This window comes from Maylandia zebra, linkage group LG1 (genome assembly GCF_041146795.1).
Source record: "Maylandia zebra isolate NMK-2024a linkage group LG1, Mzebra_GT3a, whole genome shotgun sequence".
NCBI lineage: Eukaryota > Metazoa > Chordata > Actinopteri > Cichliformes > Cichlidae > Maylandia > Maylandia zebra.
Window position 1 is genome coordinate 5,318,311 of NC_135167.1, and position 27,714 is coordinate 5,346,024.

Sequence of the window (27,714 nt, forward strand, 5' to 3'; positions counted from 1 at the left end):
TCTTCAGCTTATTTAGAGTTTTGGTGGTCTAGGCAGCCTATCCCAGCTGTAATGGGAAAAGAGACAGGGTACAATCCAGACAGGTTGCAAATCTATTACAGGGCTAACACAGAGAGACACGGACAACTTTTCACACTCACTGTCACATTCACACCCACAACCAATTTAGAATCATCAATAAACCTAACATGCTTGTGCTTGGACTGTGGAAGGAAGCCTGAAGTACCTGAAGAAAAATCACCCAGACATGAGGAAAACATACAGTCCTAGCCACTGCACTACTGTGGTACTGATGTAAAGCAAATTTCTTAAAAGAATCATTGCACTACGCTAACTGTTTTTGGATGTAGTTTGGCCCTACCTCACTGGCTATTCCAGCCCCGAAAATAGAAAGAAACTCAGTGGCATCACCCTTGAATCAACAGGTGTAGCTGACAGTACTAGAATTCATATCTTCATCCGAGATCTGTGAAGTTTGCTGTGGATACCATCAGCTACATTTATTAAGCAGGTCACATCTTACTGGAAATAGATCTGGTATAGCTCAGCTGAAACAGTCATTGTCTTACACAGCCAATCCTATACTTGCTCACTAATTGCCTACAGGCCCCCTGCTCTGCAGATAACAGACTGAGATGTGACCATTTGCTGCACATTCTCTGCTATGCTGAACTGTACAATATGTTCTTTTTTATAATTTTACACAGATTACACGTTCATTTTGGTTTTGATATCTCTTCACTTATAAAAGCATAAACACAGTGGGGAAAAGTTGATTATTAGCATGTAGATGTAGATTTTCTTCCCTTTTTAAAGTTTAGATCTGTTATTTCTTCAATATCACACTTCAAAAGTTAATTTTCAGATATTTTTGATGAAATTTAAACACTTTGTGAATGTGTGTATGGGTGTGTGTGCATGTACCATTTTTACATATCTTTGTGGGGACCAGCAGTCCTTATGGGGACAAATCCCCGTCCCCAAGAGGTTGAAGGCATATTTTAGGTTCAAATGCAGTTTTAGTGCCAGAGTTACAATTAGGTTGTGGTTAAGTTTAGGCTAAGGGTTAGAGTTAGGCATTCATTTTTTATTGTTAGTGTTAGGGTAAGCAGCTAGGGAAAGCATTATGTCAGTTAGATGTCCTCACTAAGATATTAAAAAAAAAGTGTGTGTGTGTGTGTGTGTACTATCACCTGTGATACATAGCAGCTGATATAGACTGTTTGAAGTCATGCTGGTGAGTGGAAGGTCTTTTCTACAATACTGCTATAGCATGCAAACTGAGGATGGTTCCAGATCGCACCTTAAACTTGGCGCATGCTTACTCATATCTGCTGAGATGCCAGAAAGGTTTCTACTTCAGTACACAGCCATGGCTCACCTTTTAATTATTCAAGAAGAATGTTGTGGATTTTTAATGTATTGTTGTAGGGCCTTTTTTTGGTGCAATTTTCCTGTGGTGTGTTCAGTCCTCTTTGCTCCTTTGTGTCTATTTCCTGCTGCATCTGGCACTGTGTCCGTCAATCCCACTTACTTTTGTTGCTTCAAAAACAGCAAGGATTTTGCTCCTTGGTTTTCCATTCAACATAGCGTGTGCAGGTGTGCGTGTGTGAGTGTGTGAGTTAGATGTTGTGTGTGCATGTTTTTTTTTTGCATCTAATTTTACAGTGATGAAAAGAAAGAAAAGAATCCCCACACTCTCATCCCTCCATGTCTGCATTATTAATTGTCTGAGCTATCAACTATAGCTATTTGGACCCCGCAGGCACCCAACAGTCAGTACCTAAAATTAAAAGCAGCAATTGCTTCCCAATGAATGCCATAATAACACTCTTTAAAGTTACATTTTGCTCCCACAAAAGAGCGTAGACTTAATTTAACTGCAGAAGAAATAAAGCAGAAACTGCATAAAGAAAGACAAAAAGGAAGTCTTAACAAAAATCTTTATTAGCTGTTTGTGTGTGTGTGAGTGTTCATGTGTGTGTGTGTGGCTGCATTAAGATTTGTGCAGCCTACTGTAGCTTGTAGTGGAGAGGGATTGGTCAATGCAACATAAATGAGGGTGGAACACATTCATCAAGGTGGCAGAGATTTGAGACTAGAGAGTCCCATCCAATCACTGGTAGAGAATAAAGGGGAGAGGCATAAAAGTCTGTACAGCAAGGTCATTTGAAAAAGAAGCTGATAAGACGAAAGGATCAAATCTCCAGTGCGGGCGAGGCCTTACTCTTGATGTCTTTCCCCATTAACTAAAGCCCTGGCTTGGCACATACAGTCGTTGCCACGGCTCAGCTGTCTGATACAATGACGAGAAAGTAGAACATTAAATAAATCAAGTAAGTCTTTGCAGTGTTTGTCATCAAAACATATGTCCCTGAAAATTCATATTTCAGTTTTTATTTTAGATTTTTGTTCACGGATGACTTTAAATGATGAATCTTTATTGTGGTTTTTTGCAAAGTGATACAAATTTCCACTTGTGTTACTGTGTGTTTTACCCTCCTGTCTTACTATCACACGGGCTGCTGATTTTTGGCATCAGGCAACCTTGTTGAGCTCTACCTTTTTGTGTTTTGGAGCATTGGCAGCTGTATTGCTCTCAACACTGCAGTATGGATTTAGTCAGTTTGTAGTTTTACCACAGTCACAGTCTGGTGTACACATGAGTATGCACACGCACACGCACACGCACACACACACACACACGCACAACCAAATACACAGTCAATCCTACAGCAGGTTTGCTATGTCACACTGGGGGCTGCTGTGTAATTGGGTGAATCTGCTCTCCAGCACGCAACAGAGATAGCCCTTTAAAATTTCACTTCACTTCTGGGAGTGTAAACAAACCTTGGGATTACTGGGGTTGTAAATCCACATTGTACCTTCTTTTCTTCAGTCACCCCCCCCCCCCTTTTTGTTTGTTGGCCACGTCCTTTTGAGAGTTTATTGCTGTGCTGGATGTTTGCTCAGTATTTGGAAAGGGTTTCTGTGTGTCACTGTGACTTGTGACATGTTAACAAGCATGATAACAAGTGCACATCTGTGTGCCTATACGTTCATTATAGATCTGCATGCGCATCTTTGTCGGCACGAATCAGTAGGCGTACACTCTAGGCATGTATTTTAGCATGTCTTATGTGCGGACACTTTATGTGGCTGCGTGCAGCTTTCTGTCTGTGTGTTCTCTGTGATGGATTACTTGTCAGATGCCAGCATAGCACCGCTTTTACCGGCTGATGGAGACATTAAGTCACCAGTCACGTAGATGTAGTACGTTTCAAGATTCCTCAGGGAAAATGCTTTAACCCTTCCCGCTCCAGCACGGCTGTCAGACGACAGTGTATGTTACTTAGAAGGTGCTCCCTGCAAAGACCCACAGTATGGCTGGATTCAGTTAAGTTTGGTGTCTTAATGCAGTTGTGTGTACTTTTAGATGGGCCAATTGCTTATGGGCTGCAAACTGTGTACTATGACTGTCTCTGAGAGGCTTGAATTTTTATTTTATTTTATTTACCTCTGCAAGCTATACGAATAGAAAATATGTAATCGACAGAGAACATCCTCTAGTAGTGGCAGCCTGAGGGAGTCGTTGCGGAGGGAGGGATTTTAATGCCCCCCCCCCCCCCAGTTCTGTCCTTTGTTTTTAATGCTATATTATTATCACTGCTGCTGCTCTCCCTAGAATATTAAAATAACACACTCTGAATGAATGTCAATGTTCACGCTGGCAACTAAGGCAAATCAATTTTTTTTCATTAGAAAAATCTAAACTAAGTCTATTCATTTGCAAAGGCTATTGTCGATCAGTATACTATCCAGTTTTACAAGAACTTGAGTGTCATTATAAAATGTATTAATGCATATAAAAATCTACTTTTTGAAATATTTATTTTTTGCTTTTAGATTAAATTTAGCCTTTTACTTACTTTTAAGAACATTTGAAAGATTCACCATCATGTGATTGACGGAGGCCTGGTAAGATAATCAAACACCTGTGAACTGTCATCCCAGTCACATTTAAATAAATAAATCTGTTGTAATTCTGATCATTATAACTGACCCCCACTTGCTTCAAAACACAGATAAGAGGACAGAAACACACACACACACACACACACACAGACACACGCACACAAACCCACACTCAGAAATATCTCAGTGAAAATAACCCAAACAGTCAGACTTCTTTATGTTTATCTAGACTAGGACTTGAAAACCCGTGATAAAAAGCTTGCAAGAAAATGGTTAAAGAGCCTTTAAGCATAACCACAACTGAACATTAAGAGACATAACTCATTGAAGGAAAAAAATCTCATTTTCAAGTTCCTCTGGCTTGGTAGTGCTTTTTCCTGATATTGAATCAGCAAGTCTTCTTCATGTCTGCACAGTACTGTCTATTTTCTTGTCTGGGTTTCAAGGGAACCTTGCTGAGTTATCTGCTGCTCTTTTTCTCCCCACTGATGTGGCCTGATGTTTTTCTGGAAGATTTGATCCTGAGGACATTTGCTGTTAATGCACTGTGAGGAGCTTGAACTTGATCAGTAGGGAAACCGCACAGTTTGTGTTTGTGTTTAAACAAGGATTTTGAAATAGGATGTTAGACTGTGCAATATCATGCATAGATATATATATATATAAATATACCATATTCCAATAACTGTGTTATTCTACTGTGGCTTTCAATTGATAGGATGCTTATAATACTGTCCGTGGGAGCATGTACAGAATAAATCAGCGTACACACAGGGATTTGTCTTCCCTGGTGTTCTCATGACCACTGAGCAGCTCCGCTGGAACAGTACAGGGCTACATACACTGTTAAGGGTATTTTAGGCACAATGTACACAAGCAATTCATTTCTGATATTAAGTAATAACTTTGATCTTTGGTTTCCGCACTCAGGAGCTGGTGGTAAAAATATTAACCGCAAGTTCATTTCCTACCTCAGTTTTGCATTGTGCTGAAACATGTTTTTTTTTTTATTCTTCCATTGAGGAAGAATAATTCACATTAAACACCCTCGCCCCTGTGGCAGAGTTCCCAAATTAAGCAACATTTTGTTCATTTACCCATGATAAAGTTGTTCATTAGACAATATACTTTGCCTTATTCTTTGTTATTACCTTGCCATTGTAAATGCCTTGGGAGCAATTAAATATGTGAAGTGCCCAATTTTCCGTCCTCGACTTCCAGTCCTGAACTCTATCTGCATGTTGCACACATTTCCTATGAACTAATTAAAGTGAATCAATGACACAACCCTTTAAAATGGCGGCATATGTCAGGGCCATCAGTGGGGAACAAAAGACCCTCTTAATTATTTTGTTCCTGCCGTTCCTGTAAATGGCTTGTCAAGGCAGCAGACTCAGTAGCCGACTACTTGAAAAGGAGATGTCATGTACACACAGAGACACACGTACCAGCACATAAACACATACACAAACACTGGCTCCGGTTTCTCTGTGACGGCTCCCTCTCTGTCTTATAAAAGACTAGTAATTGTACTACAACAATGACAATGTAAGTGCTTAAGTGTAACGGTCCCCATACTCTTCAAAGGTGCAGCATCCCTTATCCATCATTGGCTCTGGGGAACTATTTCTTGGATGCTGACAACCATATCTTATCTAGAAAAAAAAAGAAACAAAAAAACAATCTCACCCCTCAAGGGGAATCTGCTGAAGCCACTCTTCCAGTTTCAGGATACCCAGGTACTTCTAGCTGTCCCGTATATCTGCTATTCTGCCTTCTGGAAACTCCACTCGTTCAGTCCCAATCGCTTTCCCCTGTGTTTGTAATCGTTCAGCCAAACCAGAGTGATATCATGATTTCCTCATCATGGATCACTGTGAGATGATATCTCGTTCACTCTTGGCATACAGGTTGATGATCACTCCATTTCTAAATCTATATCTGTATTCACTCTTAGTGATAAGATGGCGACTTGTGTCATTGCCTTGGAGTTGGCCTCCAGTGTTGCCTTCCACAGTCCTGCTGAGTTTATGATGATACAGCTGGAAACTGTAGTGGCAGCATCACTGTTTTTGCAACATTAGGTCAGGGTTTGAATCCCAGTCAGGTCATGCACACTAGATACCCAATGCTACCCAAGCCTACCGCGGAACATGAGCGAGAGACAAATAATTATAGCCATTACATTTTTTTAAAGAAAAAATCTGGTGCAAGTTGTTCCTTGCTGTTCCTCATTCGTTTAACCCGTTCTTCACCTGCATGCTGAAGCCCTGCCTAAATATGCAGCTTACCATGAGTATGCATTAATTCTGTTATAAACACTGATGTGTTACAGGAGACTTTGTTTTTTCCCTTTTTCCCCTGCTTTGCAATTATTAACCTCACCATCCTGCCTTGTAAAATACTTACATCTGCCTCATATTAATGTAAATCATCTTAGTGAAGATGTCTGGGCTGTAGATGAGTGAAAATGGTGACAAATGAAAGCACGGGAGTTGTGAGGCTGCACTGGTAAATGAGAAAAATTCTCACATGCCAGGTGTTTATGAGCATGCTTATTTGTTTAAGGGTTTTTCTTAATGCCCATCTGCATTGTTGCCATAAATGCCCATCTGTAGCCCAGGAATCTCAAAGTGGCTTTGACTACTGTCAGAAAATCAACTGGCAGTGCTCCAAGTATGTCATCTTCTCCTCTGAGAGAATAAATGGACGGGGATGGTTGGATGGATGAAAGGATGCCTCGACACGCTTGTTTTCTCCACCTCGTTACAACCGTTTTCTGTGTTATCAAGAGCTTTGGCCTGCCACACTACAGCACCGCGCTACACTTTGTGTTTGACAATACTCTGCCTCACAGTGCTAATCGCCTCTTAATTCTTGCATTACTCCCCATCCGTGAACATGAATTTCAATTGCATAGGTGGTACTGTCCAAAAATAGTGCTTGCAGCACTGCCTGGAGAGATGGGCTGTCAGTCTACCTGTCTGATCATGAGCTATTATCCTCTCTGCCCACAGACAGGAGGGAGAGCTACACCAGTGTCTATGTGATCATGATCAATACATAATCACTTTCCTGTCACTGCAATGGTGCTATCGGGGGACAGTCCAGCCTCATAGACAAGCCATTTCACAAAAAGGGATTTGGCAGACCATCGTTTTTGACCTAGAAAAAAGGTTCGGTTGTTTTGTGTGTGTGTGATGGTGGTGGGGGTCACAGTGGTTGAGGCTAGGTTGGATGGCTAAGTGAGGGCTGGATTCATTTAATCAGTAAATACTATGTAGTAAATACCAGTAAGATTATTACATGGTCAGTATGCTTGGATAAATTGCACAAGTTTCATGCTTATAAGACTTTAAACATAGTTTCTGAAAAAGACAGCGTCAATAAAGATATTTACAGCTACAGTAAACATGCAGTTGACAATTGTCACCAGTTACTCCATTTGTTGCTTCCCTATTTCATAATAGATTTTAATTCATTTAATCTGCACTCCATAGCTGAAAGTGTATTGCTGATAGTAATGAAATAATTCCTGGCAGCAAGCTGGAAAAAAAAGAAATTTCTGTGAAGAGTTTTCCAATACACTGTCAAATTGTCTGAAATCCAGAGGGACTCAAAAGTCCCTCTGGATTTCAGACAGATTATTTAAAACTATTATAATGTTGCAATTTATGAAAAACTAGCACATCGTCATATAGCTGAGGGAAACAAAGGGATTTAAAACATGATGTAAGATTCAGAAAATATTTTGTAAACAGTATCTTATTCTTGTTTGGAAACACACACACACACACACACACACATATATATATATATATCTGTACACATACTGATTTAGTTACGTGATTACATTACTTTTTACATTACAATTTTACTTTCGCACTGTCCAGAGCAGCACATTGATTCAATTCTGTGCTGGTACAGCTGGCATCAATCTGCTGATGTAAGTATACGGGGTGTAATGATAAATACAACAGCACTTCAATGAATTGAAGTATCCCGTTCACATTTTTCTTAATCGTGTACACTGAAGTGACTGATAGTTTTGCTTGCTGCAAACATATAATACAGTAAAATATAGACAAAAACCACACATCAACAGTTGTGTTTCAGATGAGAAGATGAATGCATGTCCAGTATTCAATCTTGTTTAAGCTCTACTTTGCTCCACTATGGTCACCACCTGATTGGTAGCTTTGAGTTTGTGCTTTTTGGTGCTGGGCAAGATTTATTTATTCATTGATTGATTTAGTTTCATTTTGATAAAATTAGTTAGTTGAGCAGATAGCTAAAGAAAATCAGACAGCTTTATAGCAAACACACTATAGCCATTGGGAGTTAACAAAATCGTGTTAAGATATTCAAATATTTAAATTTTCAAATACGACTTTTTAATTTTTCTCCTCAGAAAAAGGTTGTTTTAATAGAATTAAATTTTGTTTTATCAATTTTTTTCCTCAAAGAAAATATTGTAATATCAGTGTCTAATCTGCATATTAAGCAACAAGCTATTTAATCTTCTGTGCACCTATGTGTACGCCCATCTTCTTTTCTGTCTATCCATCCTGGTTTCTCTCTCTCTCTTTCAACACCCACAGTGTAAAGCCAGTCAGACATAAACAGTATTGTTTTACCCGGGTAGGGCTCACAGCAGGGCACTGTTAGCACCACGCCTCATGCAGCCCACAGCTCTCCCCATGCCTCAGTGATATCCCTTCTCCATGGCTCAGTGCTTGCATACATATGAATGCCCCCTGTCTTCTACCCTTCACGGTTCTGAGCTGGTCCAAGCTGAGAAGAGCTGAGGTGTTACACAGCTGCCATGCTTGTTGGACAGACAGATGTGGAGGAGAATTGTAGCATTCCAGTGTTAGTAAATGAACTGTAATGACACATTCTTTGGAGTGATTATAGGTGTGATGGTACTTGAACTCAGGAGTGCTTTCCTGCGGTGCGATTTGCTGAATTGTACTAAGCATGCTGAGGGTGAATTTGGGGCAATAAAGGAAAAAGAGGAGTTTATCAGTTAGAAAATGCAACCAGTATGTGTATGCAGTTAACATTATAACGAAGACTTAGTGCAGTGTCAGAAACTGGGCAAAGGTTTTTGTACAGCAGCTGATCCTACAGTATATCCTAGTTGTGGAAAATGAGCATAATAATGGAACTTAATAATGCTTTCTTTTTGACAGAAATCTTGTGGTTTAAAAGTGAAGATTCTGCTGACAGGTGAAATAAAATCTTGATTCAAAGATAAAGCTTCAGAAGATTTTAATGCTAAAACTTTGTCTTTTTTCCTTGTTCTGCACAGCAAGTTTTACTACTTTGGTCTGTTTGATTATACTTATATTTCTTCTAAGGAAATAAGCAAACTATACAGATCAAGCTGTGTTACAGTACAATGTGTTATTGAAAATAAGCCGCAGCGTCCTTCCACAGCCATTGTGTGTCACACTGGGCTGCATCTCCCAATTTATCCCCTCTCTGGTTCAAGAAAGATTCCTATTGATTTCCTATCACCGAGCCAGTGTACAGAGTAAATAGGAAGTGTGAGCCCTATTATTTCTGTCGCTTGGTAAAACATAAGGATAGACCCCCGTGTCTTTATCACGAGGAACCTTTTAGCCACCACATGCCCTTCAACCAAAACACTACGGCTGTAAATTTTCACACACTGTACAGTAATGATGTCCTTTGAGAATGAGTTTGTGTTTAAATTATTGGTGTGGTATTAAATCCTGTGAACTTCAGAACATGATTAATGAGATTACACTTAATGTGGGAAAACACCCGTAAACGCAGGCTGTATTTTCATACAGGCTTAATGTGCTTTCCCCTGCGGGCCACTGCCCAAACCAATAGAGGGAGATTTGCTTTCCCGGGAGAAGCTTCTGTGCACTCTTTCTGAGTCTTTGCATGTGCTAAGCAGTAGGAAACAGGTGAGACAAATCCCTTTAGACACCAAATAGCGCAATTACACGTTTCTTCCATGTATGTAACAGGTCTGACCAAGAATATGCAACACTTTTGAGGAGGAAAGATGTGTGCAAGACATTCTACTGAATAGTTTTCATATTCCATTGTAGGCTTTTTACATCCTTAATCCGTTCCTGCATGTTTTTTGTTTTTAGCAACCATTCATATTTTTCATCCCTGGACATTTATACTGTAGGTGTTGTGTTGCTATTATTGTAGTCGCCACAATGCTACAGGCTTCAAATAAAAGCCAGAGACAATATTCCTCCTACAATTGAGTTTCTGTGCCCATTGCCTGGCCTACAGCTGCATCCATTTCTGCAGTGTCCCTGAATTCTCTGCATTATCAAGGGGAAGGACGAGCTAATCTGCACTGATTTGAAACAGGACCAAAACACTGGCTTTCCTAATCCCTCATTTTTTTTTATCAGGGGTAGTGAGGAGCATTTTACCCCTGTGGGAGGGAAAGAAAGAGGGAGCTATTTCATGCCTCACTGGTTCCACTGTTTTTATGAAGATTTTTTTCCTACCCCTACTTCCCTACTTCAATCCATAGTGTAACTGAATTTCTAAAGCCTGTTTGCAATAGTCAGACACCTTTTAGAAGTACGAAGGTACTTTTCATAATTAGGGATGTGTAGATGGCTGCCTCCTCCCTCTGCAGTAGTAGTAATTTAACTTTAAGGCAGATAAGGCTCTGTATCTCTGAAAAAGGGAGGTGCAATTTCCTTGCTGTCTTTCATTTTATTCATTTGACAATTGGCAAACACCTATGGCACGCAGGATATAATTTGCTTCCTGAAAATACAGTACGAGCGCTCCAATTTGGATTAATGCACACATCTGTGAGATATAATTCAAATAATTATGTTTCCTTAAATTCTGTCAACCAATTTATGTAATACTTCATTCACTTATGTAGCACGTTTGTTGGAAATTTCCACTTTACATCAGGTGCTCTGGCAGGGCTGTCACATAGAGGCCCTCATACTGATTTTTCTTCAGTGCACATGCAGTTTCTGTTGAGTAGAGTTTGAAACATTAATAGATACTGAAATGTGAAAAATTTCTATTTAATGTAGACTGAGAACAGTTCATGTGAATGACAGTTTCAGCAGATAAAAGCAATGCATCTATTTAAGTGTATTAGCAGCTGAAACTCAAGTTGCGCTGGGTGTTGTTGTTTTTTTGTTTTGGTTCTTTTCTTCTTCTGGTTTTTTTTTTTTTGTCAGTGCTAGTGCAGTGAGCAGAAACAGAGAAAAAGAGCTCATTGATCTGCTATGATCTAAACACTGCAAAAGGCATGGGGTGTAACAAGCTCAGGAAATTTACAAGGTAAGCCTTGGCAACACAACAGCACGGGTCATCATAAGACTATGAATTACTGGAACACCTCAGTCTCAGAGGACCACTTGAGGTTCTCTCCCTGTGAAATAATTGGGTTGCAACAGTGAAACTGCTACACCAGTTAGAGTGCAAAGGGGCTTTTGCTTTGTTTTGCTGTTACAAGACCGCAGACACGGCTGTGACTATTAATCAGCAGGTGACACGTGTAGCTGACGGCATAAAATGGGAGATAAGATCAAAAACTGCACCACATGGATGCGAAAGTAATCTTATTTGCAATTTTTTAACCCATTTTATTTTGCAGTTGGTAAACACTACTGAAGCTATTTGATGTGAATATTAAACATGTATTTTCAGATTGTTTGAGTCCTTATTGGTTAGAAGTAGTAAGTCATTACTGTGGTGCACACTGGTGAGCAGGCTTGATGAAAATTGTTTCGGTGCTTGTAGAAATAGCAGAAGATGATACACCAACAGAATACAGATGTCTGATTCGCGGGTTACACTTTGTAAACTATGGAACAACTGCTCATATTACATCTGGCAAATTTATTTTATTTTTTTATTTATTTTTCGTTATTTAATCCATAGCCGAACATCTGAATCAGAGTTCTGGAGCCAGAGCACTTAACTTGTCACAGGTCTTTGCGCAACAAGCATTTTCAGTTGCAGCGGACAGATTTAGGTGCCTGTGGCAGGACCTCCGCCGTCTGTGACTGGGGACATCTCACTTTGTTGTCAGAACACCTCTAAACATCTTTCACAGAAACAATTACCATACCATCTGTAGCTTTCTGCCAGCTTGTTGCTCACTGTCAGCACGTCGGGTTCTTTTCTCTTTTTTCTTCTCAAATGCTCTCCCACACCCTGAGACTCATGAGGAGTTAGGTCACTTTGGATTAAAATGGATGATTTTAATTACGCGAATTGCCTCTTTATATCAATATTTTCAGTGCTCGTTTTGTCCCGATACCTTTTGATGGACAGGTGAATGGTGGATTGAATTGCCACTAATGTATTTCCTGATTTGAGCATTTGACTGACTTGGAATATTGATGAAAGTCCTTGGATACATTTTACTTATAAAGACCTTATAAAGCTGGTGTAAAAAAGAAGTTTATTTATGTTTGAATACTGATGGTGTGAAGGTAATTCTTAATTGCTGTAATTGATAAAGAATGCTTGATATCCCATAAGAATTAAAAAATACATGAGCCAACACTTACACCAACACAGCCTTTAATTTTAAACTTAAAAACTTTTATTTGACAAACTAAACTTAATAAACACGCTACTTTAATGGAAGGAGAAGTGTTTTCTTTGTGGTTACATCCAAATATCAAATAACCATCAACAGAGTAATACTTATGCTGTCTGCTGTTCTGAAAGATCAAAAGCTGTGAAAAAAGTAGTCTAATTTGCCCATACATGTCTGCAATTGCTTTGCCTGCTATATTAATATCTAACACACAAATATATGTCACTGACACACTAGATGCCACAGAAAGGACAGTTAATTAACAATTAAATAACTTCTTTGCACACTTAACTGAAACTTTCATTATAAAATCTTCAGATCCATTTTTCATGCCATATTTGAGATCGCTGCAAAAAGTGCAGCCTTACCTAATGTCCACCCTACTGTTACTCATTTTATATTAAGATTTAAAAATCTAGTTGGTATTGATATGGTGAATAACCTTCAGTAAAAATAATAAATCATACAGCAATAGTACATTCATGTAGTTGTAAAAAGCATGATAATGTATTAAGTAATCCAAAGTATTCAGAATACGTTACTATCATTGAGTAACGTAACGGAATACGTTACGAAATACATTTTGGGGCATGTATTCTGTATTCTGTAGTGGACTACATTTTAAAAGTAACCTTCCCAACACTGCCCACTGGCAACCTCTGGTCAAAACAGAAAAATGTTTCTGTTCGGCAAGTAGTTACTGGAGGTTCCTGGTTGTTGCCATGTGAAATCGCCCACAATTGGGTGCTGCACCAAACACTTCCTTGTGATTGCTTTTACTGCTAACAGATTGCTACGGTTACCCATAGTTTGAATGGAATACACTGACATGTCTGCACACACTCATCCAATCCGGCAAGAGAATGTTTGCTTCCAAAGCAGAAATTTCACACTTTAAAATATATTGGTCGCAGTAGTAAGACAGAACAAATGTTATTTCCAGTTTGTATTGCAGTTTTCAATACTTGGCCAGTAGTGTCTGCAGACTAGTCAGTGTTTTTCATGTAAATTTTCCATGTAAATGACCACTTCAGAAACCAGCTACAATGACCAATTTTATGACAACAAGCAACCTCAACTAGGCTCAACTAGGCTAATGGTTGCAGAATACACACTTATATCTTGCAAAAGGTGGTTACTAGGATTGTTCTCCAGGCCTCCACGAATGGGCCTTTAGCAACTGATTTTAAAGCAACCACTGGCAACCACTTGCATTCACTAGGCTGGTTTCTAGGCCTGTGTGATTGGGGCCTTACGTGGAACAAGATGGGATAAATGGGACTAGAGTCTCATTTGGATTCACTCAGCACTTAGAATTTTAGTTTACAGAGACATGGAGATCATTTCCTGTAGGGATGTTTATACATTTGTTTTTCTGCACCACAGGTACCTCAGTTATCACAGTAACAGCTACAGATGCCGATGATCCGGTGTACGGAAACAGCGCTAAGCTAGTCTACAGCATACTGGAGGGACAACCATATTTCTCTGTTGACCCCAACTCAGGTAAGTCTAATTTCTTGATAATTGCTGAATTTTAGGCTTAAGCTAAAGTATTAGTTTGATCAAATACTCCATTGCGTTCATGAAGGAAAAGCTGATTAAACCTCAGATTCCAAGTCTTGTGTGAGTTAACAATCATGTGGGTTTAAAAATTCATGCATTTAAAATATTTGCACATGCAAACTAGGGAATTTATTTTATTTTAATTACATTTCCTTTGTTTTTAGGAGCCATCTGTGCAGGATGACATTTAGTTGCATATTAAGTAAAAAACAAAAGAAAAAAAAAGGAAACATGCAATAGTTTATAGGTCTCGTGTAATCAGAGTGATTTTAAATAAGGAGAAAAAAATGGAGGGCACCTTTATGGAGCAGGCAAAGCCCTTTGTGCTGTTATTCATTGTTTGCTTGACAAAGCCTGACGAAGATTTCTGTGAGATCAAAACGTTGCTTCATTAAATTTAATGGGAGCTAATACAATGTGCAAGTCCTTTGTCTGCTTCTAACCAGTGGAGAGCATAATGTATTACAAAATGCAATGAATGAACACGGCGTTCATAACGGGACAAAAAGGAAAGAAATAGGTTTTACAGAGAGATGGTGATTCCATCTAAGGATTATTTCATAAGGCTTTTTCTTCTAGACAGGGCCATGCACATCAGGCCAGAACCTTTTAGTATTTAAACACTGTCCTTTTTCATTACCTGCTTTGAGCTAGATAAATGAGCTTACAATGTCATCTCAGGTCAAGTTGTGGTATATCACTATGTGGACAAGTCTCTGGTTAAGTATGTCCAAATGACAGGAATAACTTTACCAAGGTCAAGCTTATGCATAAATCTAAGTATTTTAAGGACACACCTGAACTATAGGGACTGCTTTAAGCTTTATGGACCCAACTCTGTATCTGATCAGCTATCAAAAAGATTGAAAGTTTAAACAGTAACTGAAACATTTTGAAAGTTATCTCACTAAATAGCTGATAATATTTTAGAGGTTTTAGGGTTACGCAGCACAAATTGCATTAATACTTGACTGGATTTTTTAAGCCCTTTATAGTCACAAGGCTTAATTGTTTTCCCATTTAAAATCACTATAATAAAACACTGATGCATACTATGAGTTGATCCTGAACCCACTGCAAACCGGTGGCTGACTTGAAGTGGAGTTTTTTGCAGTAAGGTCCATTCATGATATGAAATACTGTGAGGAAGCTCCCCTTTATTGTGTTATTTAGGCTGTATACTTATCCACTCTAAAATATATTTTAATGGAAGTTTAGTTTAGTTTGGAACCGCTCATTTCTAATGTAGTCGACTTTCTGGTACCTCATATCTATAAGATAAGATAAGATAAGATAACCTTTATTAGTCCCACACGTGGGAAATTTGTTTTGTCACAGCAGGAAGTGGACAGTGCAAAAGTTATGACGCAAAAATTAGAATACAATAAGAATAAATACAGTACACAACTGTACAGAATAGAATAAAATAAAATACTATATACAGTAGAATAAAATAAAATAAATATACAATAAGATAAAAATAGAATACAAATACAAATACTATATACAACTGAGTAAAAATACAACGATGACAAAAAGGATTATTGCACTTAGTATTATTGCATATGTATGGATGTGTGTGCTTGATCAGTTAAAGTCTTTATTATGGAGTCTGACAGCAGTGGGGAGGAAAGACCTGCGAAATCTCTCCGTCCCACACCGTGGGTGCCGCAGTCTCCCACTGAAGGAGCTGCTCAGTGCTGTCACAGTCTGCTGCATGGGGTGGGAGATGTTGTCCATCAGGGATGACAGCTTAGCCGCCGTTCTCCTGTCACTCACCACCTCCACTGGGTCCAGAGGGCATCCTAGAACAGAGCTGGCCCTTCGGATCACCCTGTTCAGTCTCTTCCTGTCCCCAGCAGAGATGCTGCCGCCCCAGCAGACCACGCCATAAAAGATAGCAGAAGCCACAACAGAGTCATAGAATTTCTTCAGGAGTGGGCCCTCCACTCCAAACGACCTGAGTCTCCGCAGCATGTACAGCCTGCTCTGCCCTTTCCTGTAGAGGGCGTCTGAGTTATGAGTCCAGTCCAGTCTATTGTTCAGATGAACACCAAGGTACCTGTAGCTGTCCACAGCCTCAATGTGCTGCCAATACTTGGGATTCAAATACAAAATAAATACTAACAGAAGAGCTGAGAGTGATATCCTGCTTTTAACATGTGCACTGCTAGCAGGTGCTACAGGTTGAACTAATTCCAACAGGTGGAGATGCAACAGCTTCCCCACCTGCTTGCCCACCTGAGGTGATAGCAGTCTGTTGCATTGCATTTATGCATAAAGTGCAAACACCTTCTGTAAGGACTAAAAGAGGATATAGTCTGACACTTAACTATTATAACAAATGCTGTATGTCTCCATTATCATGCAACTTCAACTCTATTCAACAAAGCTGTAAGGGACAAAATTGCATGTCTGTAAAAAGGCAGCCTGACAATGTAATAGTTTGAAAAGTTGTGTAAAAACATCAGTTCTGCAGGTAACTCAGACCATCTGTTTTTTTTATGCTTGTAGGTTATTGCTGCATGGGGGTGCTGTTAAATGTGGCTTCCTGGCTCACTCCCTTTTGCTACAATTCCCCTCTACAGCTGTTCATTCATGTACATTTATGTTTCAATATTTATACCATACGCAGTGGCAAACAAGTTTTTTTCCTGGGAGCATTGTAACTGTTCCAAGGGGTGTACAGATTTGATTGAAACAACAGATATGAATGTAATGGAGCAACTTGATAGAAATGAATGAAACACAAATATAGTCCACACACACTGGTTCATAATATATTGCATAACATATCATTTTGATTTAACAAAAAGACTATCTAAGTATGCAAAAATATTTTCATGAAATAAAAATAAAATATTGTATATTGGCAGTATTAATTAAGGGGGATCTTTATAATAAATTAACTAACCATGGCTTTTGTACTCAGTCACTCGGGATGGCACTGAACAATACTAAATGGACCTTATACATTCATAACCTTTTATAAAAGGAAGGATAGAATTTGCATGAATTTTCAATTCAATTCAGTTTCATTTCATTTATACAGCACCAAATCACAACAACATTTCCCTCAAGGTGCTTAATGTTGGAAGGTACAGATCCTACAATATTATAAAGAAAACAGAGAAAACCCCAACAATCATATGACCCGCTATCAGCAAGTGCTTTGGCCACAGTGGGAATGTATGTGGCTAAAGATACAATTCCAACTTTTTTCAGTGGATAAATCAAGCAATGAAGTGTAACTTGGATAAGTAACGTCAACACATTTGAACAGTGAACGGTACTGTACAGTTCCCCACGAGTTGCGTGGAATTCATTATTGAAACCCAAATGAGATTTATATGAGAGCTTTGCATCAGTGAGTTGCATGTTTTGCTCAGCTGACTTCAAGTCCTAAGTCCTAATGGGGCAGCACTCCTATGATGCTGTGGTCCATAACATCACTGGGTTATGAATTCCAAATAATGGCAATGATAATAATTACTTCTTCCTTTCACAAGGCAGACTCTTCAGCAGCGTCATGGTGCATAAAGTTATCTCAAAACATATTCTAGATTGGATCTTTAATTGCTTTTTCAGCTGACTTTTTAACATGTGTCTGTAAGCAATATGATTAAATAATGGTGAAATTACATTAATAAGAAATGAGATGGAAATTGACGGCTCACAATTTGGAAAACAACACACAATAAACAAGCTTCAAGAAAGGAGGACTCAAAATTTATGTACATAATTAGAATGAACTTTCATAATTTCAACACATAAAAACCGGGCTTGTCCTCACTGGTATAGGTGTCGTAATCTCGAAGCCTCTACAGCTGGACCTTGGGCTGTCGAGAAGGGGCTGAATGGACAGTTTAAGGATTAACATTCATGCTTTGTGTGATCGCTGTGCACATGCAGATGGCTCATTCAAGTGAGCCAGATGTTTTAATGAATGTTAATGAAAAATAAAAGGTAAGGGGAAAACAACCATTAGAATGCATTTGACACTTACAACACCACACTGGAAATGAAAAGCATTCAATAAATAAATAAACATCATGCCCCAATTCATCACTTGGTTAATGGTCGATGAAAAAAAAAAAGTTGAAACAAATATCTATGGAAATGAGTGTTTGTCTATCTTCCCTTTTCAGTGATTAGGAATTAATTTGAATAATTAACGATGATCAACAGAGATGACGGTGTTGCTTGTAGCAGGATGACGGAAGAGTGTGTGTGTGTGTGTGTGTGTGTGTGTGTGTGTGTGGAGGAGGAAAAGTAACTTGTTTGTGTAGCTCTTTTTCCTTATTGATTTGTTTGTTTGCATTTCAGATGGTAGGTCTACCTTGTTATTGCACATCAGAGCTCAGAGCTAAAATTAGAGAGAAGTAATTTAAAATCCTATTTCTCTATATAATATCTGCCTATTCATTAAAACTGCAATGACTTGGTGATGCTGATGAAATGCTGGTTTTACACACTTCATCTTTGAGGCCATCTAAGGGTGTCCCATGTAAGAGAGAGTATATACATGTAACACAAGAGCTGTGTTGTTGTGTTACTTTTTTAAAAACAATTTCAAATAGATTTTCTGTAATTATTCTTTCAAATAATATCACAAGTGTGTCCTTGGTGTAATCATCTATAGCTCTATTCATATCATTCTACTTCACTGATTTAAAAAAAAGAAAAAAAAAAGATTCTCGAATGTTTTCAAGCTTATTTTGTTGACGTGACAATACATGCGGTTCACTAAATGTACAAACATGTAGAAGTTTGGTTTTACCCAAGATACTTCCTCAATAATTTTATACATAGCATGTTTGTAACCAGTGTGTAACAAAAATAATAGACGATGGCCAAATCAGAAGACTTCAGGAATGTCAGGAGCCAAGAGGACGCCACAATGAAAACACAACCATATAAACGATGAAGCAATGCTTAAGTTGTATTAGAAATTTTTGTGCACTGTATTACAACTAACAACAATAACCAAAATAGTGTGCGGACACAGAGACCCCCAACAAATAAAGAAAAGAAAGTTAGACCCGGATCTTTTAAATTGTCAGTGTGATCCAGTTCAGGCCTGTTAGGTGATCTGGGCAGTTTATTGGTGTGAGCTCAATCCGATGATCGATGTATGATTTGCACAGTTTGTCCTACCACAATTCAGGCAACCAGACTGCAAGATTCAGTTCCATATGGGCTGTGGCTTGCCATCCATTGTAATGGAAGATCATTCTTCTTCTATGGATTTTCCAGAAGGTCTGTAATTCGAAGCTCTCTGTAGAGTCTCAGCTCCTTGATCTCCAAATCAAAAAACCTGACCTAAGAGTGAGGTCAGAGTTACTCCAAATGAACATTGTACATACTTAACTAACAATTATCCATAAACATTTCTGCTTCAGGGAAAAAGCATGAACAAAATCAGTTTCAAATTTCTGTTTCTAACGTGTTGTACAACCATCAAATTCAAAATTTTTTGCGTTACGTGGCAATGTAGTTATCACCAATCATAAAACTAAAATTAATCAGGTCCATAGATCTAATCCACACTGCTCCTAGCAGAAGAATCAATATACTCTCCTCCTTGTTAATTAACAGCAATGGTGAATAAAAATAACACAACAAAACATTTCAATGCAACAGGTATGCATGCTGTTTTTCTTAACCTACAATAGCTAATAAGTTCTCAGATAACAGTGAACAAACAGGATTGTGAGTTTAGATAGTACCCGCTAGCTACTTGCGCAGGACCTTCACCGTTAGCGTTTGTTTCCCAAGCGAACAACATCAACATTTCAGCAAGCCGATCAGCGGCTATAACAGTTCAGTTACTCACCAGTGCAAAGCACTGTGTATTCATAAAAACAGCTTCGGGTCTCCAAATCAGCAACCACGTTCCTCTTACAGGTGCAGCTATGGCGGGTGTGGGCTAAGCAGCCTTACTAGCATAACCAAACAGGAACAGTCAAGGCGAGAAAAACAATCCCATTGGTTAAGGACTGACATTGTGCATCCAGGTCAGAAAATAACCTTTGTTAAACAAAAATAAATAAATAACAAAAATAAAGTACATTGAACCCTGTGGAGTATACCAGGCCCAAGCACACACACGCAGATCCGTATTGCCAAGGACCACATTTATTGATATTAACACAGCAGATAATATGACGCACAGACTGACAGCTCTCGATCCCAGCTGATGTGTGTCTCTTTTCCCTTAGCGCCCTCCACTCCTCTCCGCCTCACTATATAAAGGGAAGGAAAACCACCATCAGTCCAAAATCGCCATGAGCTGTTCTTACCAGCACCGCCCCGTCGAGCTCACTGCACCACTCCTCCCGTGCAGCCGCGCCCCGGACCACACCTCCGCCACAAACCCTTCAACACAAAATAACTAAATTTTATACAATTGTTTAATTAGAAAATGAGTTAATTTGAAATGTAAGTTTTATACTTTCAGCTGTTTGTAGAAGCAGGAAAAAAAGTCAAGCAGAATTACTGCTAATAAAACACGAGCAAAAATCAAGACATCATATTTGGTGGACAGAAAAATCCCATTCAAGGTTAGAACATGGGAGTAGTAATCAATTACCCCAGTGTTATCAACTGGTCCAAGTCACATTGGTCTTTCCACCCCACAGTCACTAAATGTATATTTTTCTTGTGAAAATAATAATAACATATTTGAAAAAGACTTCCTTTAATAAATTACTCGAACAACAAGGGCATTGTTTTTTTTTCAGTACAGTCTTACTGAAGAGGTGTCCAACTATTGTCCTTCATTTTCTCTTTTTGTTTAAATCGTCTGTGTCGTGTGTGACCTCCAAAAGCACAACTGACCCTGAAATTTCTCTGAGGAAAAATCTATCTGTAGAATAAAATGCAGACACAGACAACATTCTAACCCCTCCCATGTTTCCCATCATAGCCAAGCATATTATCATTGTCTGAGGCAGCTCAGGACCAAGGCAGGGTGTCATGCCAAAGCCTGGCTTTTATGAGGGGTTTTATATTCATTTGATGATCCTGCGGGCCTCTGTTTCCTGAGTGGATTATCCGTATATGCCGGTGCTGAGCCCTTTTTATATTCAGTGCTGCGGCAGAGTCAATAAGGTCCATTCTGCATACAATATTCAAGATTATACAAGACAGACAGCATAATTCACACTCAATCAGAATACAAATGACTTCAGACGGTGGAACAACACATTCAAAAACAAACACAGCTGATTCTCAGTGCTGCGACTGGCTCAGTCGTGGGCACCTTACTACATTCACTCAGACTGTGCTTTTTCTGAGACTAAGCCTGCAGGGAAATCTTTAACCCTGCTGGGTATGGGGTTCATGTTTGGTAAGGTCATGGTCTAAAATAATGCATGTTATAAACTGGGGAATAATGTGAGCATGAAGGTGACTGCATGCCTTTTTTTCCTTGCGCTTCCTTACGTTTACTCACATGAGCATCATTACAATTATGTGCAGAGTATATCAGTCAAATTTATAATTGGGTGAATGTGTTATGAACTGTTTCCACCTCCAGCAACCATAAGAATTGCTCTGCATGGGATGGATCGTGAGATGAGAGAGGATTATCAGGTGGTCATTCAAGCTAAAGACATGGGAGGTCACATGGGTGGTTTGTCTGGAACTACTACTGTCAGCATCACACTACAAGACATCAATGACAATCCACCAAAGTTCTCTAAAAGTAAGTAACTTCATAACCTTACCCATCCCAAATTGAATAAAGAGGGAAAAGAAATTACTGCTGCTCTAAATGAGCATTTCTCTGATTGGTAATAATTAGGAAAAATAAATGTTATTTTGTAAATGTCATCATACATGCTCCTCAGAAACTAATTCCTCTAACTGTGAAATGTCTAATGATGATGCAGTAGTGTAATATGCTTCGGTAATTGTGCTTAATTTGATCAACGTTTCTAGAAACCAAAAAGCTGTGTCTGTTCATCCTCAGGTTTGTATGAGTTTGTGATCCCTGAAGACCTACCATTAGGGAAAGAGGGTGGCAAGGTGAAAGCAAATGACCGCGACATCGGTGAGAATGCCAAGTCGACGTACAGCATCATCGAAGGAGACGACCAAGGCGTGTTTGAGATTATTACGAACGCAACGACACAGGAAGGGATTCTACAGCTCAGAAAAGTAAGACCTAGATGATGTCAGGATAAGAGCTGATTGGCTTTTTTTCTGTCTCTTTCTTTTCTGTTTCTATAATCAATTTAAGTAAATCAGTTATTTTACTTCCCATACATATAAGTCAATACAGTATAAAGATTGATGTTTAAATCCCCTTCTCAGTAGGTCTCGTTCTTCTGTACTTCTTCTAGCGATTTTTTTTTCATATGCTTTTAGAGAAGGCAGTACTCAACAGTACACCATCAAATATTAAACACTGAAAGCCTTCCCCCTGAGTAGCTTGGAGGCTAAAGGAGCATTTTTTTAATACATTTCTAAAACCTACTTTTCTTTTATTCAGAAAAATCTATGAAAGAAGATAAATAGTAGGAATAAGTTTAAAGGTAATTTTTAACAATATTCTTTTTGCCAGAAGTAATGCAGACTGTGTGTGAATTGACATTAAGTTGGAGAATACGTTGGACTAAGAGTTGAGAGAAGACACTTTTATTTTGCATTACAGTCCATTCAGTTGTATTTCTCTTAGCTCAAGGTAAACTGGTACATATTGTAAATTTGTTCTCCCCACATTCAAAGTTTGCTCAAATTCAGTTTTGCTGGCATCATCACCATAAGAGCAGATGGACTGAACACAAAACTGCAGTGCGAAAGTTTGGCCCTAAAGTAACTTTAGTAAAACAGTTGCTTGTTAATCGCCTTGTTCAAAGGTACAGTTGCAATATTTTAGAGAAGAAAAGGCAATGCTCATTGTTCATCAAGATGTTTTCAGATGTATGGTTTTGAGAAAAATCAAAGAATATTATTTCTGTCACAAAATGTAACCTTTCACCTCGAGGCAGTACATCAGGCCAACAGTACAGCATATAAGACTCATCCCGTGCTGCTAGTAGAACAAGTATCCAAGAATCCCAGCAATTTTCATACATTATTATACATTATTATACATTTTTAGCCACGGAATATCAATATTTCCTCCAGGTTCAGAGCTTGAGAAGTTTAGATGTCATCACTTGCCAGTAAACACTTAGAGCACCCCCTCCCATACCGTGCTTAATACCAAAGTATAATAAATTCAAATTTGAAAAGTACAATGCATTTTAATAACCTGCAGGAAAATCTGGATGCACCTGTATCACAAGGACGTCTGTAGAAAATCAAACTGAGATTTCAACAATATCAAACATACCACTGCACATGCTATTTATAAATCTATTATATATGTATGTATTCTATATATTCAAAGTCCACAGAAGCTCAGCTTGGTAGAAGATATTTACATAGACTGAATCATACACATGATTGATGGAGGAGGGTTTTAAGTCTTAAGTCATGGTTGGTTCAGTGTCTGCTGAGGACTACGTATCATTCAAATGCACAATGCTTTTGCATTGTGATGTAAAATGACATTACCCCAAGGACATGTGGTGTGACTTTGTCAAAGTGTGAACAATGAACTGTGTGGGGGTGGAATGTATAAGAGCTAAGGCAATCTGCTGGGACTACAATTCATTGCCACTAAAGAAAACATCAGCGCTGCAGAACAAACTTGACACAAAGTCATAAAATCTCTAACTGTTGACAAAGCAAATGTCAAATGTGTTAGTCTTTTAGGCAACCTCCACTTCCATGTCCCACAGAGACACTCAGTCTTCCCATGTCTACTCAGTTTTCTCTCTGTGGCCCTGAGTTTGCTGCCTACATAACTGAAGCAAGATAGATGATAATGCACTGGGAAAGTAGCAAGACATTTGCACACTCACTGTTTTCTCATCCCTCCAGATGACAGTGTCTCAAGTTGAAAGGAATTTACGAAGCAGTTGTTTCACTTTTCTTTTTCTATTCTGTACCTTCACCACTTATCCACCATCCAGTGTGACAGATTAAACCTTTAACATAACGTTTTTTCCCAAACACGCCTAGTCTCTGTCAACAAGGGAACACGTCTATGAACTCCCATCTAATGCAGAATTAAAATTATTAAAGATACTTTGCGGCAAGGTTAAATCATATTGATCTGAGGCTGGAGAGGCACAAACCAGGGGAGAGATTCTTTTCTGTTTGAGTTTTAAGCTTTTTATCTACTAGCCCCCAGGCCTGTCGAGAGATGTTAGTGGGATGCTGAGCTTTCACCCCTGCAGCCAGTGCTGAACTTTGAAGTCTCTAAATGGCCTGTGTGTACATACTGATTTGATGCTAACGCTTGAGTGAGAAAGAAGAATGACACGGTGGGGTGGGACACGACAGCAAAGATAGTGTTAACACTGAAAAAACAGGAACGGTTCTTCTTTTGCTGTTTGTGCCTTTTCTTTATCTGTTTTAAATACTTGCAGATGTTCAATTAAGCTATGTTGTTTGGTGGGAACATTGGAGAATATAGCATGACTATGCAAAGTTTGCTGCGTAATGTCTCGTAGTTCTACTCATTTGATTTTGCACTCATGAATCTCTCAACACTAGCTCCATAACAGTGCCGCCATGCATGCTAATAAAAATCAAAGTGGCTCTCCCTGGACTATTCAGTGAAAGCACTCTGTTTGTTTATTGAATTAATAATTTGAACTGGTCATAATATGACTTGTATTCTGTTTTCATGCTATTAAATAGTTTTAAAATAGAAGTTTGAATAGATGCTTTATTTGATTTTGCAATTTGTATCAAAAAATAATTAAAATTACTTAGTAACAAGGGTAATTAAAGAAGCTGTTTACAACTATGTTTTCCTTAAAGTGGATTTGGTATAATTAAATATGCCTCAAAGCCTCTCTCTTCCCCTTTGCTGTTAGGACACTGGAAACAAATGTAATGAGTTCTTTCTACATAATATCACATGGGAGTTATACTGAAATATGTTAACAAGAGAAAAGCAAACCCATGTGAGTAGTAAGCAAGCAAGCAAGCAAGCAATTTATTTATATAGCGCTTTCAGATCAGCCACGAGCTGAACACAAAGTGCTGTACACTTGACATGCCAAACATGATACATTGAGCATGTTAAAAAAAATGAGAAAAATAGTAATAATAATATAAGATAAGTAATATATATATAAACACATTTAAAACAATAAAATCAGCACATTAGATTAAAACAATAAAATCAGGGTCAGACTGTGTCATAAGCCAAAGAGTAAAAATGAGTTTTAAGACGTGTTTTAAAAGTGGACAGTGAAGGGGCCTCTCTAATGTGCTGGGAAAGATTGTTCCACAGATTAGGAGCAGCAATAGAGAAGGCCCTGTCCCCTCTGAGCTTCCTCTTGGACCTGGGTACCTCCAGGAGCAGCTTGTCAGCTGACCTGAGAGACCTGGGGGGTGAGTAAGGATGCAGAAGCTCAGAGAGGTAAGTTGGGGCAAGACCATTTAAACATTTAAACACAAACATGAGAATTTTAAAGTGAACTCTAAGATATACAGGCAGCCAATGGAGTGAAGCCAGGACGGGAGTTATGTGCTCTCTTTTACGAGTTCTGGTTAAAAGTCGTGCAGCAGAATTTTGGACCAGCTGCAGACGAGAGAGAAGATGCTGACTAACTCCACAATATAGTGCATTACAGTAATCTAAACGACATGAAATAAAAGCATGGATTACCGTTTCAAGATGCGGCTGAGATAAAATAGGTCTTATCTTTGCCAAGCGCCTTAGATGATAAAAACTGGACTTGACAGTACCCCTAATTTGACTATCTAATTTAAAATCACTGTCCATCTTAAAACCCAGGTTTGTAACAACAGATTTAAAATACTCTGCCAGGGGTCCCAAATCAATAGCGGAGGGTTCACAAGGTCCACTAGGACCAAACAGAATGACCTCAGTTTTGCTGGAATTGCATCTTAGAAAGTTTAGGGACATCCAAGATTTAATGTCTTCTAGACATGCTAAAAGTGGCTTAATAGAGAAGGCATCATTCTGCTTCAGAGGCAGATAGATCTGACAGTCGTCAGCATAGCAGTGGAAGGATATTCCATGCCTTCTGAGGATGGTTCCCAGGGGCTGTAAATATAATGAAAAAAGCAGAGGCCCTAAAATTGAGCCCTGCGGGACCCCAGACTGAAAAGTGGCAGAGGAAGACTCATACCCTAAAAAGTTAACACTAAAAGTTCTGTCGCAAAGATAAGACCTAAACCATTTCAAAGCAGTACCACGAATGCCTGCAAGATGGTGCAAGCGAGACAGTAAAATGTTGTGATCTACAGTGTCAAAGGCAGCTGTTAGGTCAAGGAGGACAAGAACAACATGATTGCCAGAGTCACAGGAAAGGAGGATATCATTAAAAACCTTTAAGAGTGCTGACTCCGTGCTATGCAAGTTTTTAAAACCTGATTGAAAGACCTCCAGGATACCATTCTCATTTAAAAAATCCATCAATTGGCAATGTACAATTTTATCTAAGATTTTAGACATAAAAGACAACTTGGAGATAGGTCTGTAGTTAGCCAATACAGTGTGGTCCAGGGCAGGTTTCTTAAGCAAGGGTTGTACTACCGCATGCTTAAAATTAGCAGGGACTACACCAGATATTAAACTGCTGTTTATAACACTAAGAACAGCCTGGCCTATGCTAGGAAAAATCTCCTTAAAAAATTGTGGTGGGACAGGATCATTTGGGGAACCAGAGGGCCTCAGGTGGCCAACCACATCCTCTAAATAAGAAAGAGACACAGGCTCAAACTGGTTAAAAACAGCAGAGCAAGGGATCAAGACAGAGGGGTCAGACTCAGGAGAAGAAATGAGAGCCCACGTGGTTGCAACCTTCTCAATGAAAAAACACATAAAATCATTAGACAGTTTATGAGAGGCCTCCAAACAGTCACTTTGTGGAGCATTTAAGACTAAGTCAATAGATTTAAATAACACACGTGGATTGTGACTGTTGGAGGAAATGATCTTTGAGAAGTATTTTCTTTTAGCCTCTTTGATTGCATCCTGATAGAGGCGCCAGCAGTCCTTTAGGATTTGAAGAGACACCTGCAGTTTGTCCCTCTTCCATCTGCGTTCAGCTCTACGACACTCCCTCCTCACAGTCCGAGTGGCGTCATTAAACCAAGGATCGGTTTCAGCCTTGGGCTTCCTGGTTTTTAATGGTGCCACAGAGTCCAGAATGGTTAGGCAAGAAGATTGAAACCAGGAGCTGAGGTTCTCTGTGTCCAAGGGAGTACGATCGGCGGGGATAGACAGCTGGTTAAAAGCAGTTGAGAACTGGGCAGCAGTGAAAGGGTTAATAATCCGACAGCGGCGAACAGGAGCACCGGTTTGAGCTGTAGTGCGTGAAAACACAGCATCAAATAATACAGCCATATGGTCAGAGAAAGCAGTGTCAGTCACTTCCACATTAGACACAGGTAGACTGTGTGACAAGACCAGGTCTAGTGTGTGTCCGTGTTCATGTGTGGGACCAGGTACGGACTGGACCAGATTAAAAGAGTCAATGAGGCTTAAA

General features: G+C 39.1%; 1 protein-coding gene across 3 annotated transcripts in view; it reads left to right on the forward strand.

The window, feature by feature from the left end:
* cdh8 (cadherin 8) overlaps positions 1-27,714 on the forward strand; it is a 99,015-nt gene that overhangs the window by 46,968 nt on the left and 24,333 nt on the right. For all 3 annotated transcript variants that reach the window (XM_004539809.3, XM_012919762.3, XM_012919763.3), the window contains 3 exons: positions 13,946-14,065; positions 21,666-21,833; positions 22,101-22,288. In XM_004539809.3, coding sequence (XP_004539866.1) covers positions 13,946-14,065; positions 21,666-21,833; positions 22,101-22,288 — 476 coding nt within the window. The remainder of the gene's footprint in view (positions 1-13,945; positions 14,066-21,665; positions 21,834-22,100; positions 22,289-27,714) is intronic.